We start from the raw sequence: 16,641 nt of genomic DNA on the forward strand, positions 1-16,641 counted from the left end.
CTCATCATTTACACAGTGAGTAGCAACCTTTTAATCACTCTGGCTCATTTGTTAAGACAAATTTCATTAAACATAGTGACATATTCTAAAACATGGAGCTATAATAAGGAGAGATGGCATTACAGACTAATGGTGTATGTTGATTTGAAGCTGGTGTTGCCATGTTTGGTGCCCTAAAGCTTCAGCAGACTACTGCTTATGATTTCTTCTTCTTCTTCTTCTTCTTCTTCTTCTTCTTAATTTCTGTCGTGTGAATGCAACATTTGTTTTAAATAGAAACCAATTGCAGTGCTTTTGTGAATGACAGTACACCAGGGAGGCATTTGCAAACATTTTTTTGTCTTAAATGCATATTTGATTGAGTAAAAGAACAATTTTGCATTATTAATGTAACTTTGTATTTGTTGTATGTTTTGAATAACCAAGATCAGAAGTATAATATGTGAAAAAGCTACTTTTGTAGTTCAGCAGTTTCCCTTCTACAGACAGACAAAACTGATGTTTGGTCTGTGTTCTCTTCCCAAAATACTGAGAACATATTTTGCAGTGTTTGGTCAGTTTCCAATCTTTCCTTATCACATCTTTCACCCAAGGAGCTTTTTGAGTTGGATTGATAGCAAATCTAAAGTCAAATGACAGAAATAAAACCATTACAGTAAGAGTAAAAAGCACAGCCAAAATGCCCATATATAAAAGAAAATATTGCTTGACTGAGTCACACTTATGAATTAAATGTGATTTCCATACACTTTCAGGCTATAATTAGAATGATCTGTACACCGACAAATGAAATGTCATTTTTGATCAAAACACTTCCACTAGAAGCTAATGTTTCAGGCAGCTAACATGACAGATGTCGGCTTCAAGGTTGTGACGTCATGGCAGTGCCCCATATTATACCTCCATGCACTAAATTCTCCACTACTTAAGACCCATTATGGAAATGACAAGATGAATATTTTCATTGTGCCCTTAATTTATATGTCTTTGGGACTGGTGCTTCCTGACCATTAATATTTTTTCTGTTTAAATATTTAATTATGTAGTTGTATTCAGTATTATTGCACTTTGTATGAAAATTCTTTCGAGAGTATTCTGTACTTAATATCCAGATAACCACTTCAGAATCATATTTGCTTTTCATTGCTATAGTACTTGCATATAGAATTTTTCCCTTTACTCCGTTGTTGCGATAGCATCAGCTGGAGAAAAAATTTTCTTCCTTTAGATATCCGGTACATTTATTCTGTAATGTTTGTATTCGTAACTCGTAATACTAGAAAAGTCTTTGCATTAAGCACATTTTTAATATTTCAAAAACTCTTGTGTAAGTCAAATTTGTTCATGTGGTCACTGAGCATTCTTAAAATTATGTGAAACAGTTCACTTGATGAAACCATCACTAGATCTTCCAATAAGATAGGATAATGATTTTTCTAATAAACTTTTCAGACAGCATAGTTTAGTTTTAATGAAATATTTATTGCCTCTCCAGTAAGTAATAAAACATCACAATTACAAAAGTGTCTTGCAAACACAGTCATATAGTCTAACAGACAGCCTTTCTTTGAGGTGCAACATACTAACTGAACATTTACAAAGGTAAATACAAAAAAGGTTTTGTCTTTTTTTATATACAATTAAAATGGTAATTGGTGCAGTGACTGTGAGCAAAATGGTGGTATCTTTTAGTTGTCATTGTCTGAATCCTAACTGTCACCTAATGATGTCACTTTCGCTCTGCCACAGTGATGGTGAAGTATACTTGACCTTATTGCTCCAACCCCCATTCATACATGTAACGTAAGAAATACACACTTTGTAATTATCTCACATCATAGTAATGAGAGAAACTTGTTAATTGCATTTTAAAAAAATATCTGTACTTCACTCAGCCAGCAAAGGCAGTACTGTGCATGACAATTCTGTCATATTACAAGTATCATAGCTTAATAAGTTTCCAAATGGTTGTTGGTTTTAATACATAACACAATACCTATTAAACTGGTTCTCATCAGTATTGAACCACGTATTTATGTCAACAGTAGGCAGACAGTCTGAAGAAAACTGCTAATGTGTTTTCCTGAGGAACGCTCACTGCAACTGTGCATAAGAGAACTGACAAAGTTCAAACCATGTGGTATGCAGTAAGAGAGCTGATGACCTTGGCTTTCAACAGCCCAAATCCATCATCAACATAATATTAATCTGTAATTTATTTTTCATGTTCAGAGACATCAGTTTTTATATACACATTCCTTCTGATGTCATGTCACAGTACCTTAGTTAAATTAAATATAGCATAGTGCTGCAAGTGAACTAGTATTGAATTATGTACCAGTGAACCGTGTCTGAAAAGTCTCTCTCTTATTTCAGGATTTGGCTCAGTAGTGTTCAGGACCAGTAACTTCTGCAGTTCGACACAATGAGTTACAAGGAAACAACAGGAGATTTAAATACATCAGTTGGTGAATTGGCCAACTTGATGAATGATACTTTCACATGCTGCATGAGGAACTATGAAGCTTTACTGCCTTACCTTGAGAAAAATGATACAACACCTAAAATATATCATAGATTAGTGCATGTTAATATATTGTTGAACAAGTTAAATGAAGAACTCGTAGGACTGAGAGTTGACTATTTAACTCTGTCATCATATGAACAAAAAGGGGAGCCTGTTCTGTCTGAGGGAACTAGGAAGAGAAGAGGCTCTGAGGTAAGCAGAAGCGGGGCCAAAAGTATAAAGACGGAAATACCGGTTTCCAGTAATACTGAGTTTTCAGTTACGTTATTTTCAGAGACTGGAATCAGTAAGCACTCAGGGAATTTTGTATCAGTGGATACTGAAGGAACAAAACACACAAACGTACAGAAGTCAGATGTGCACTGTGCCAAAAATATAAAATCAGAAGTACGTGACTCAGATGAAGTTGTAGATTTAGTTGAATTCACTGCAGGTAGTAGTTACACTCCAACAGTTCAGACAGCATGTGATACTATAAATAATGGGATGACATTACATATTGCTGGTGATGAGAAAAATGCATGTGTGTTAGGTAGACTTGTGGGAGGTAATGCATGTGCTAAGCCTGCTGACAAAATTACTCAGAATAAAAGTAATGAAGAGTGTGTGGAATGTGAATCTGGTGGTGGTGGTGGTGGTGGTGGTGGTGGTGGTGGTGATAGTAAAGATTACGGCATTCACAGAGGACTACAAGGAGAAGTTAGTTGTACAACTTCTGTGTCTTACCAAGCAGAGAGACCATTTGATGATAAAAAATCTCCTGTTGCTTTCACTACTTCTGATATGGAATCTGCTATGTTGGTAAAAGAGAGAGAAAGCAGTTGTAACAAGGGGGAGAAAGGAGCTCCTCATTCTCCTAGGAGAGACGAAAGAGCTGATATACCTGTTCAGAGAGCAGAGGAACTGTGTGATACAGAACTTGATCTATATGGTGTCATAAGGCACAAGAAAAGGCAATTTAAGTGTACAGTGTGCGACTGTGTACTTTGTAGTAAATACGCACTGTATGATCATTTGAAAGGAAAGAAGCATAAAAAGAAACTAGTAACTGCAAAGAACAGTTCTGCTAAAGGGTCTGGAATTTCACAAAGCAGCTTAGAAAGTACCGGTACTGCTTCTGTTTCAGTGTGTTCTGCAGTTGCCTGCTCACATACTGATTTTGTTCCAAGTAACAACTGTGAAAGTACAGCATCTATTCCTGTGTATTCTGCTGTTTCCTGCTCACCTTTGAATACTGTTCCAAATAACAGTTGTGAAAGCATAGAATCTGTTTCTGTGTATTGTGATGTTTCCTGCTCACTTGCTGACACTACTACTATTGTAGAGAACACACACCAGATAATATCAACAAAACATGCAGTCAGATTAGATGATATATGGACATATTTTCGTGCACCATTTCACATTAACAAAAAATTCTTCAGGATTCATTCAGGGAAAGTAGTTTGCTCCCTTTGTAATGAAAAGATGGAGAGATACTTACTCGGTGTAAAGACACACATTTCTAAATTAAGTCACCTAAATCGGATAACTGTATTACAAAACATAGAACTGGCAAATAAGTCCTCAAGTAAACGGCTGTTGAATATACCAGGTATTCTAAACAATATTATTCCTAGAACTCAGTTTAGTTTGACAGACAATGGTTTTTTTTGTAGTGTTTGCAAATGTTTCTGCGAAAATACAACTGTATTAAGTCATATGACAGGTGCAAGTCATGGCGAAAAGCTAGAGGAAATGAGAAAATCAATGGAAAGCAAAATGGAAGCAACTCGGGCAAGGAAAAAAAGGAAGAGAGGATTACATCACTTAAGAGCTATACAGAACTGTCGCCAACAGGCACATGTTTAAAGGGACACCATGTGGCAAAGTGAAACGAAAATTAGCATTGTGATGAGTGTTTAAGATTAAGTGAAAACATCAAAGTGAAATATGGAAAAAGTAAATGGAATAAATAGCTATTTAACGAAGAGTGGTGGACTGGGATAAAGTTTTCAAATAGGTTGCTTTGGCAGGAGCAATTTTGAACTTGTTGGGAGGTCTCGACAGTACATTTTGTATTTATGTACAGAGTTTTATGTGCTTTTTCCTTACATAATATTTATTTACCTGTTCCCACACACTTTTAAAGTAAATATTATTTTTTGTTGTTTATTTTAGTTTTTGTTGTTATCATATGTAAGATTTAGCTTTAAAGCTGAATTCATCATTCATTTCGTTGTAGTAACATTTTCTCTTTCTTATACATTTACATGCCAGCTGTTTACTCATATGTCTTGTACATATAATTCTGTTGTTATCCATTCAAAATTTCGCAATGAGAAAACCAGCTACTTTAGAAAAGAATGCTCTGGTTCTCTCACACTACTCAATGCCATTTTTATATATTACTGAAAATAAACCATTTACTTTAGATAGCCATGTCAGTTTTCTGTTGACTTACAAAGCAAAGACCTGTTTAATACACGCATTAGAATTGTGAAAAATTAAATCTTTGAATCCAAATATTCTCATTAATTGCAAGAGAAGTGACTAATCAGATGGTCTTTACTTTGTGTTTGCTTAGCTGGGATTTTCAATTTCCTGCCTTATTCGTACCTTCAGTCAGTAAAAATCCGTTCCTTCAGAATACAATATTCCATTCCAAACTTTAAATTAATTAATTATTTTTTTCCCTTCTTCTCACTCTTAGTGTTGTGGTTGTGACTTAGCAAGTTTGTAGACTTCATGCAATGTTCTTATTGCACACTTCTGTAGAAAAAGTTCTTTGATCTTAGCTACACTACCCCAGCAGCTTTTGCAGCAGGACAGTACTGAGTGGAAGTGTGTTGGCAATCCTGTTTGCAGTTAAACACAGAATGAACTCCATAAACAGGGTGTATACACCCCGGGACAACTGGGAGATTCGGGAAAAGCCGGGAATTTTTTCATCCGGGAGAAAACAGGGAAAAACGTGGAATTTTTCATTGTTTTAGTTTTCAGTTAAATTTTCGTAATTTTGACTGGTAGGAACCGATACTCTAACAAAGGATGTTACTGTATCCTGCTACTGCAGAATAATACTTCAGCAATAAAACATAAATGAGAGAAAAAAACGAAAATAACTTAAATTGCAAAGGAAATGCTCCATATACGACGACGACGACACACAGTGTTCATGCAAGCGTCTGCCAGCAGCAAAATGTGTCAAAGGCTTTAGGAACACCATGCAATGCTTCATAACAACAAATTGCCTCCAATGAGCATGAAGTCACGGCTGTTTACAATAGATTTGTTTTAGTTACGAGCGGGCTCATGCGCATGCGCAGTTGAGTCGCATTTGAGTTGGAGATCCTCCCGCTTCTGGCTGCAGGAATGTGGCTGTTGGCTGTGCAAGCAGTTGCAGCAAGCAGCTAGATGCTACCGGGAAAAGGGGGCGCCAAATTCATATTCTTGAGGAAAAGAACTTGTTTCACAAAGCCCCTAGCATCCAGTGCACATTTGTCTGTCAATTATTCATATTATTTTGAAATGCTTCCCTGTTGGTTTTTGAACATTTTTGAGCATATTTTAAGATGATTTCTGAATGAACCATAAGTTGATTTTTGAATGCGTGATGTCTCTGTCAGGAGAATCCTTGTCGCATCTGGAAATAAACTTTCCGCAGACAAAAGGGGACGGGGCTATATGAGCTGAGTGGAGTAAAGCCGAACGGATGAATGCCAATCTCTGTCTGATTATGTGGTTGATTGGGTTTGCGAATGATCAGCGTAGTTATAATTACTAGCGAAATCTATCGATTCAGACTACCAGAATGGAAATAAATGACTGACAGGAATAACAGGTGAGAAAGATTACATATTATCTTCTCGGTGCATCCAAGAAAATGAAATTTTGACAGAAAATTTTTGGCCAGATCACTATACTAGTAAGGACCAAATGTACAGTCCCTAGCTAGCAGCCGCTTAAGTTCTATTTTGGAAATAACACAGAATATGTGTTGTACGAACACGTAATAGCGCCTAACCGGAAATAATCGCAAGATAACTAAACTTATGATTCTGGCAGGGTTAGTGAGGGTAATCGTCAAACAAATTTTGACAATGGCAGGAATAGCTACAGAATTGCTGATGACAAGATTATTTGTTAGAACAAGGAAGGAGAAGAAATGGGGACATCCCACAAATTATGGAAGAATAAGACGATTCCAAATTTATATAAAAATTTCGTAATACTACTTTTCGATCTCGTACTTGAGAAACTGATGCGTATGAATGAAATGTGAAACTATTTCCTAACATAAAGCTTTTTGCTTGTAGTAGGCCTCCTAATAGGCATTTGATATTGGTACTTCGTGAATTATATTCTGTCTTGTTTTAAAAATGGCCATTTGTGCCAAAATAGTTTCATTTATTTGGTGTGTGTTACAAAATTGCTGCAATATTAGAAAGGCCTATTTTGTTTTATCTAGCAGACAGTGACAAAATAGACGTAATCAGATCGAGAAACCACACCAGTCTTGGGTATTATTTGTGTTAACAGCTTTTTCAGTAGAAGGATGCTTTATGAAGGGGCGTGGCAGTGCACTTTGGCACACCTAAGAGCAAATATTATGTCGTAACATTTCATCGAACACATGTGTTTTATGTTTCAGGCTTTTCAGAAAGATATGCGCCACAAGATGAACATATATTTGAAAATTCGTTTTTTTTTTTTTTTTTACCCAGTTCGCAAATAACGTAGATCCAGGGCTGATGCGCAGAGCAGTCTGAGTTATAGTGGGTAGTCTCCATGTGATCCGTGTTAACATTTAGTGATTTTGCTGTTTTCCCCCTTGTTTACTCTTACGTCTAATGAAAACAAAATGGATATCTGTGGCCGGGAGCTATCAAGTGAATTAAAATGTATTCATATAATTATGGAAGGCTAAAATATGTCATTAGTTTCGGATTTTATTTTATTTCCACTTTTCTGGCAGTCAAGCATTAATTGCCTTGTAGAACAATGAAGTTATTTTTGTCGGTTTGCTAAAGAAATTTGACTTTTATAAACTTTTTCCGCAGATGCAGTCAATGTATTTGAAACACAATATTTAATTCCACAGTACTGGCTAGTTTCAACTGTTCACTGCATTTCAGGTGCACATTTTCATCTTCTAGCATATATAGAATTTTGCCGTAATAAAGAACCAAACATCATATAATACAGTACTGGTGCTCCAAGAAAATTTACATCCCGAAAACCACACTGAAAAGCTTAATATCAGGATGAGACATAGTTCATTGGGAATCTGGACATACGAATATGCACTTAAGTATGCACTTTAAATGTACACATTTTAGCATGGTTCACGAAATTCCAATGCTCTGATGTCTTGTTTCTTTTATGACATAATGTATGATCTTTTAATATTTTACACGTACGTACATACGGGCTTCCTACATCATGATAGCTGCGCAAGCACGGTGTTGTCTGTTATATGTGCTCTCTGGCAACTGCTGAAGTGAACCTATTTCTAACAGGTCGTAGGAAAATATTACGAATTGTGGTTTGAAAAGCGTTACTTTCAAAGTAAATATCCTTTTTATGTAAGTTGAATTATGTGCGAGAATGTACCATGAATTTATTAATTCACAGAGCGTTTGACTCTCATTTAAAAATCAGCTTTTTGATGACGAGCCATTTAGAAGAATTTCTAACCCTGAAGATCAGAAATTTATCTCATTATTAAAAATTTTACTGGCACGTTTGTGTGATATATCTTAAGTGTAACACGCGCAAAAAAGATCAACATTATGTGCGAAAACTTAGCTTCTCTTGCAGCTTATTAACCTTAGAGACCAATATTATATGTGAAAGCTTTGCTTTTATTGTAGCATCACTATGTATATTAATTTAAACTATTAACTTTCCCTGTTTGTGTGTTCGTGCTATTTAACAGTGATGTTGCTGTTGGCCGACTGTGCTCTAAATATCCACTGCCATTGGCTGGTGAGATCGCGTGACATGAGCTATGACTGGCTTACAAATGCACATCGCTATCTTGATTCAGAAAGTAACATGCTGTGTTTGGTGGAATTCCAATGTATACTTTCGTAATACGAAAATACGCATCGTACATGTTGCTGCACATCAAAGGTATTTCCAAAACGTGTCTTTTTCCCTGAGTTTCGTTTTCTAAAGTGCCAGGAAATTCTACACCCGTGTATAAAACCATAACCATTCAGGGGATTGATAAGGGAAAATATACTATTGCTTAACACGGGAAACGCGTGTTTTCACCTGGGAGAAAGTGTATTTTTAATCGGAAAATCTGGGAATATTTTTTTCCTTGTCCGTGTATACACCCTGATGAAAACTCCAAATAGCCAAGGTCACTAGTAAAGTATTTATTTAAATGACCTATTTCACTAGGAATATGTTGCCATTCTTTATTCAGCTGTGGTATGGGCATGAACACTGGCAGTCTGCAGATTAATCTTATGTTTTTTATATACAGTTTTTTTAATTAACACATGGCGACATCCAGTGTCTTCCACAATACTTACACATACATTTGCAATAGACGCGATACAATGAACGTAAATGGTGGAGACTATATGAATTGTAAAGTTGAAAGTCCAAAGATGGTAACATAGTCTTTCAAAACCAATCTTCTAATTAAATACTTTTCTAGTGGTGTTGGCTGTTTGAATTTTTCCAGAGCTTATTATATTTTTGATGGCCTCCATTCTGGCAATGTCAGAAATATAAACACACAGTGATTTCTAAGTGCAAAGTGGGAAGATTTTAATTTTTTGTTAACTGATCCACTTTCTGGTGCCATCTCAGTTCATTATCCTTTCTGATACAACATGCCAAATCAAGTACCAATTAAGAGAGCAGACTAGTCCACAGAACTAACAATATCTTCTCATTAAAAGTGTGTTGAACACATACGAAGTATGCACATGGCTGACCTGCCTGCCCCCATGAAGAGTGCTCCTTTTTATATGTACGTAGAAGGTTCTAGGAAATTCCATAAATAAGAAAGTAATAAAATATTCCACAAAAATCACAAACATAGAATCATAAATTGTGGCAAGACTCGTGAATTATACCAGCCAGCGACTATAACTGCTAAACCTCGATAGGTGATGCACATGCGCATAGCTCGCCCTCCTCACAAAACAGTGACGCGCTGCTTTGGAGTCAACAGTGGCTCCCTAAAACTGGGTGTAGTTAGTCATCTTTAATACAATTTGATAGGTTGATTCTCACGGCTGCTAGTGTTGTCATATCATCGTGGTCAGTGACAATGGAGTTACAATTTGAATTAATTTCATTGAGTCAAAGTGATTATCGTGTTTCTTGTACGGGAAACTGTTATTGTTGATTTGCATTTTAGGACTATGATAGTGCTTCATAAAAAGGACATGGATGACGTCTGTGCTTTCGTCTTATCAATGTAGGGTCACCATTTTTGACTTAGTGGGTGACAGTGGATGAGTGACATAGGATTTGGTACAGGTCAAAGTAGTACTTTAATATATTTTTGGTAGCCCAACTTCTGTACAGATGTAAAAGTCCACAGTAGATGATCTGGGTTGTATCATGTAGGTCAGTGTTAGGCATTACTGACGAAATTACTTCCGACACCACGAAATTACTTCCGACACCAGTCTTGACTGAAACACTTTTCCACCAACAGAGATCATTACACATGTAGCGTGATTGCCTCAAAATTATATCTTCTACAAGAAACATTGCAATTTTCAGACGTTTAGATGTTGGCACAGCCTTGATGGCAGTTTAGTGGGTTAAAATGAAACAATGGAAACTCCAGGTAAGAATACCAACAATGTAGGAAAGCACAGATTGCTACTGACCATAAAGAAGACACGGTAAATTCCATACAGGCACAATTAAAAGACTCTTATATAAGCTTTCAGCCACAGCCTTCACCAGCAAAAGAGATGCAAACACGATTCATACGCACAAGCAAGCATACCTCATGGCACACATGACTGCCAACTCCAGCATCTTAATATATTTTTGATAGCCCAACTTATGCTCAGGAGCAGAAATCCATAAATCTCCAACAAAGTATCTAACAGACCAGTAGGGGCCTGACCAATGATACCATGCATCTGATTGTATGAAGGGTCTCCAAAAGTCACAGGTGACCTGATGTTGGATTGTCGTGAAAATACTTCAGTATGCCTGGCCGTAAATCGGACGGAATGACACGCAATGATTTCTTTCCCATTGTTTATAATTCCTTTTATACAATTTCAATTTGTTAGTTTATAGTCTCCTTTGACAAGTTCTTTCTCTGTGGTTTTCAGTGATGCTTGATTTCTTTTTATTCAGCTGCATGTTTTGTTAGTGAACGTTGACTTGGATATCGCTCACAAGCACTGTAATATTCCTTGAATGGAGTCTGTGATAGGCAGTCAGTGTCTTATTTATGTCCAATTTTGTGTACTATTGTGATGATATACTGCTGAAGCGCAGTGCACATTTCCAATCTTTCTGATGGATTCTTCAAGCCTGTAAGTTAGCATAAAGAATGCTGGTCAGGCACAACAGAGAATTGTCTGTTGTATAAATAGTGTTGAAATGTACTAATTGCTCAAAGAAAGGCAAGATGTTCTTTATCAATTGTAGAGTAATTCTTCTCGGACTTAGCAGTTTAATAACAACTCTTTCACTGCATTCCTGATTTTGTGCTAGAACTACACCTGTCTCATGACCATTAGCATCACAGTAGTTATATCTTAGCATTCTCATCAGCAAGACTGGTGTCTCCTTAAAGATACAGAAACATCTTTCATGCTCCTTGCTCCAACAAAATATAGCATTCCTATAATTCTTGTAGTGGCCAATCCCTCCAGCTGAAATCCTTTATGAAGTATCTATGATAAGGCCACATTCCGAATCCTCTCACTTCACAAATATTCCAAAAATTTGGAGAAATCTGTTATGGTTCTCACTTTTTCTGGTTTGCACAGACCAAATGCCATAATTTCAAACATTGATACTATAAGGTGTTTTGAAAGCAGTCTCTTTCTTGGTCATCCTAAACCTGCCATTCAGTCGTGTACGCACCCATTGTAGATAAATACTTTGGTTTCTTAAGGAGGAATGACAAAAGTTACAAACAAAAATATGACTCAAATTCAGGATTTTTTTTCCGTATGTAGTAGACAAATGGGGGTTTGCTACAACGAATAAAGCTTGCATTGAAGTTTTTATTGGTTTTTTTTTTTAATTGAAAAAAGTCAATATCTTCACTTTGTGATTGGGATTTTCCCGAGGCAGCTCTGAAAGGAGGTAGCTTCACAGTTGTCGCTGTAACTCTAGTTGTGGTTATGTGAAACATGAAATTAATGTCACACTGGTCCTTACAGATGTAATTTTAGTTCATTGTAGAGATTTGAAGAAAAAAAAAATGTTTTCGTGAAGGGTTATAGATATTTGAAAAAATGACCACGTTTGGACTCCCTCTTTTTTCGCTGAAAAAATACTAAATATCAGTGTAAAAAAAATCCAGTATGAGGAACTGAAGAGAATTCGTTTTCCTCAATGGAGACCATAAATCATTAAAACTGTAAGGAAATTGTAGCATGAGCTACGACAACCACGTCGAAAAATATTGTTTTGAGAAAAACATACTTAAAGTTTGATAAGTGTTTATCATATAAAAATAGGGACAAAACTTGAAATTTATGGGATATCTTCAACGTCAGGTCCATACTGGATGGCTGCTTTCTGCTACTTTGAACTGTAAACCCTCATTTTCATGCTCAAAGCCGTTTTTGTTGCTGAGTGGATTGCCACTGGCATCTCTGTCTTCACAGAATCAGCGTATTTCATTACCGACTTTGATTTGAAAGGCATTTGCTCCATGTTTTAACCAAGTATCACTACACTGAATAAACATACAGCCAAATTTGAAGCAATGTTGACAATTTTGCTTCAGCTGGATGGTATTTTTGGAGCATATCTCCAAATGATACTATTGAAACATTCGTTCACATTTTTAGTAAAACTGCCCAAACAATGCTCCAGCAAATCAGGTTTACTCAAATCAGTATCAGAGCATGGACATGCATGCCCTTTTTCAAACACTCACAGCATCATTACTTTATGGAGTTTGTGCATAATATTTTGGGGGAATAATTCTTCAATGTATAAACATTGGACCCCTGTTGTAAAAAAATTGTTCCCCTTAAGACTGTCCAAAGTGTCATCATTTTGTTGCGTGGGTATAATTCCTTTTGATGATTTTATTCAGCTCTAGATAAATGATCCAGAAAAGTCACGTGCCTTCTGTTATTCTTCATGAGGCCTGTAGGAGAGGAGCAAGGACTTTCAGATGCCTGAATGATGATGTCTCACTGCACCTTCTCCATTTTCTTCTGAATTGTTTGCCATTCACCTGAGACACCTTATACGAGTGCTGACCAGGAGAATGAATCCTAGGAGTGAGATGGGTCACTGCAGGCTTGAAGTGGTTCACTAAAAAATACCAACACTCACTAATGGGATTCCTCTGGTGTGTATTTGGCAATGGTAGCACAGCATGGGTGTCTATCAGTGACTCCAAGTGGAGCTTCCAGGACAGGTTCAGCTGTCCCTATGCACATGTCCATATGGGTGCATTGTCGCCATCCATGACATTGGGTAACCAAAAGTAGTTGTTCTCCACCTTTGATGGTTACGATTGTCACTGGTATAAAGATTTTCCTGATTGTTCTCAAACCACCCAAGTAAAAGTAGATATTGCCAACATACATCATGTCATCCAATATGTTTTGTTTGACAACACCATCAATTCCATGTAAGCATTTAGTTTTATTTTGGCCAGTGTCTCCCAAAAATTCTGCCTTATGCCTGATGTGTGTTTCACTCACCAATATTTTTTATTCATTTGTATCTTGTTAATGCAAACAAACAGAAGAATGTACAGTTTATGTTTCGTTCCTGGCTATTGGGTTGTCGGCATTTGTGTATATGTATGGAAACAATGTTGATGGGGATTACATTCAGCAAACTGTCACACATGTATCAGGTAGGAGAGCAGGGTTGTTAGTATGAACTACCACTTCACACTGAAAGTATGTTTACTGAACATGCAAAGTACACACAGAGCTGAACTGCTTGTCTCAGCAGGAAGTGTTTTAGCAAACTACAATATTTCATAAATGTGTAGGTCCCAGAATGTTGCAGAAATCAGAAATGTCACATCGTAAATAATTTCAGACAGGAAATGATTCCAGTGGCTTGCACATTGCTAATCAGTGACTACAACTGCTACACGATGGTGGATGTTGCACAGCATGTAGCAGTATTTGAAAATACACCATGAAGTCTTCCGTAGATTATATTGTGGACAGTACTGCTGTGAAGAATACCAATGTGGTATAAGTTAGTTACATGTGCCAAATCTTTTTTTGGGTACAGTGCTGGTAAGCATTGGATCAGATGCAAACAATGTAAAATATAAAGAAAATCACTCACCATATAGCTAAAATGTTGTGCAATAGACAAGCCCATAAGTGAGATTTAGAATTTTGTATTTATTTTATGGAGAATATTCCTCAGAGTTAACAAAATACATGCGCAGCTATATTGTCTCAGTGTTGTGGTATGACTTTAAGTGGAAGCAGTTATGAGTACAAGGAAGAGGAGAACTACGATAAGGAGAGAATGAGTGTTGGCAGCTGTTGGTGGACAGTACGGAACAAGGAGGGGCAAACTTGAGAACAGAGGTGGCAGTTGGCAGTGCATCAGAGCTAGCAGAGATTAAAGCCCTGGAGATAGTACAAACCAAAGGATATGTATTCAGAACGACTGCTGTTACAGGAGAAACCTAAGGTCATTGATTCTCAAACTTTTTTCCCTCAGGATCCACATTCTTGAGGAAAAATAGTTTCAACCCATCCCCTCCCAGCCTATTTTATTTATGAAAATAGTCTTTTATAAAATGTTTTCAGTTATTTTCTTTTTACCAAATTCACTGTAGAAGGAGTTTACAAAACAGAAACCAAAACTACATGAATTATTAAACCAAAATACAGAACAAATCATTTGTCTTTTATCACATTTTCATTTATTCAAAAACTAAGAAACAAACAATATTTGCAGGTTAGCAAACAAGAATCACAAGAGCATTAATTATTTAAAATTCAAAGTTCATTGTGACGGATGAGCTTGGTTTTGGAAAGAAAGTTACTCAAGCCGTGGTGTATTAGCAGAAAAAGTCACTCTAAAGTTCTCACATTTAGCTTTGAATGGTTGTTTAATTTCATAGCTGCCAAAGCTAAAAAGCTGGCCCTACACTAGTCTGTTGTCGTAAAAGGAATGGGCATGTTCACTGCATTTTGGCTTAATGTTGGGAATTCATTGCTATTATGTACCAAAAACTCCAACAAAAGCACTTCATTAAATTTACTCTTCATTGAAGTATCGCAAGTGAGGTGAATAAGTTGTTCATTCTCGTTTATATTTAGACATGATGGTTGAGGAGCATTTTTGAATGGACTTTTAATCCAATTAAATTTATCAATATCATCACTGAAATACGTTTTACAGTGAACTTTGTGTTGCATGACGAAGGGAGGATTTAATCTCCATTGGAAGTATTGGATCATCTGTGTCCTCTCAACAGTGACACTAGAGTGGAAAAGATACCTGGCATGCCATTTTCCATTTGGTCAGCTGTTAATTTCTTTATGAAAGCCTTCACTGTTTCATTCCAAGGTAGTACATTGACCTGTTTAAGTGATGTGTTAAGGATATTTAGTTTCTCAAAAATGTCAGTGAGGTAAGCCATTTTCAATAGAAAATCTCCGCTGCTGAAATAGTCTACCAAAGAGTAACTTTTCTCTGTTAGGAAACAGACTGTCATTCCTCAGTTCAAACACTCTTTTTAGTACTTCACCCATTGAAAGCCATCAAGTATTACTACAAAAACAAAGAAAAAAAGCACACATATCATCACTTAGCACTTTAAAAAGCCTTGAATTTATAGATTTTACTTTAAGAGTAATAATATAAATAATATCAACTCTTTCTGTAACTGTTAGCAAACATGTCATGAAGGAGTGGGCTAAGATCTTTTAGAGGCCAGAGCCTCTCAATGTATCATGCCGTGAGCCCGAACTTCATCAGGAGCTACAGCTTTAACTTTTACTTACAATCCACCATATGTTTCAGACCTACTCCATTGCACCTGTTCCGTGTTATCCCATTTTGATTTTTAAAAAAAAAAAAAAAAAAAAAAAAAAAAAAAAAAAAAAAAAAAATTGATCATGTCAAAAAGGCTTTGAGCTGTAGCTGTTTTCAGTATCGACTCTCAGAAAAGCAATTCCTCTCAAATGTTAAACTTATCAATAAAACAAACATAAATACTCAAATGCACATCTTTATGAATATCAGACACTTACACCACTCAAAGTGCAAAACAGTTGTTGCTCAGTTTATCGATTAACTGGTTAAGTAAATCGTCAGAAAGTTTGAAATGCTTCTATGCACTGTGTCATTGGAGAGAGAAATATATTTCAACTATTGAACAAATGAGTCACCACACTTTGCTGATACTATATCAATCACTGCTGATAAAACCAGAGTTTCTGCAATTGTGTGTGGATTCTTGCATTTAGCAGTACTATACCAAATCTGGTAAGAGGCTAAAAAGGCCTTAGGAGTCACATTCAGTATTTTAAACACACTGTGGATGTTCTTCACACTTGATTGAATTTTTGTGATGCCTGGCAATAAGTAGTTCTCATATACCTCCTTGTTTTCGCCTTTGAAGTATCTCTGCCCCCTCTGCTAGGTGATGGACCACTGGTATCCTGTCTGTCACTAACCAGGAACTGTTTCACACAGCAATCAAGTCAGCCTCATTAAGTCTGAAAGCCTTTAAGAAGGCACTGAGATACACAAGCCAAAGCTTGCACCGCATGCAATAGTTAAAAGTACAGCTACAGTGCAGCCGACAACAGGAAATTCCGCTGATGCTGATGTCTTCCAGCTGACGTTTGGTCATTTCAAAGAATGCTAAAAATTTGATCGCAGTGTCATTGTCGTTGACTGCATCTGGTGTAAAATGATTGGGCAAAATTCTGTCCAGATCAACAGCATCT

The 16,641-nt window shown here is 36.5% G+C and overlaps 1 protein-coding gene across 8 annotated transcripts in view; it reads left to right on the plus strand.

Annotated features, from left to right (window-relative positions):
* Nucleotides 1-4,948, plus strand: part of LOC126462486 (uncharacterized) — a 58,681-nt gene extending 53,733 nt beyond the window's left edge. For all 8 annotated transcript variants that reach the window (XM_050096077.1, XM_050096078.1, XM_050096079.1 and 5 more), the window contains one exon: nucleotides 2,377-4,948. In XM_050096077.1, coding sequence (XP_049952034.1) covers nucleotides 2,426-4,378 — 1,953 coding nt within the window. In that variant the 5' untranslated portion in view covers nucleotides 2,377-2,425 and the 3' untranslated portion in view covers nucleotides 4,379-4,948. The remainder of the gene's footprint in view (nucleotides 1-2,376) is intronic.
* Nucleotides 4,949-16,641: the final 11,693 nt, after the last annotated feature.

This window comes from Schistocerca serialis, chromosome 1 (genome assembly GCF_023864345.2).
Source record: "Schistocerca serialis cubense isolate TAMUIC-IGC-003099 chromosome 1, iqSchSeri2.2, whole genome shotgun sequence".
In the NCBI taxonomy this organism is placed as follows: Eukaryota; Metazoa; Arthropoda; class Insecta; order Orthoptera; family Acrididae; genus Schistocerca; species Schistocerca serialis.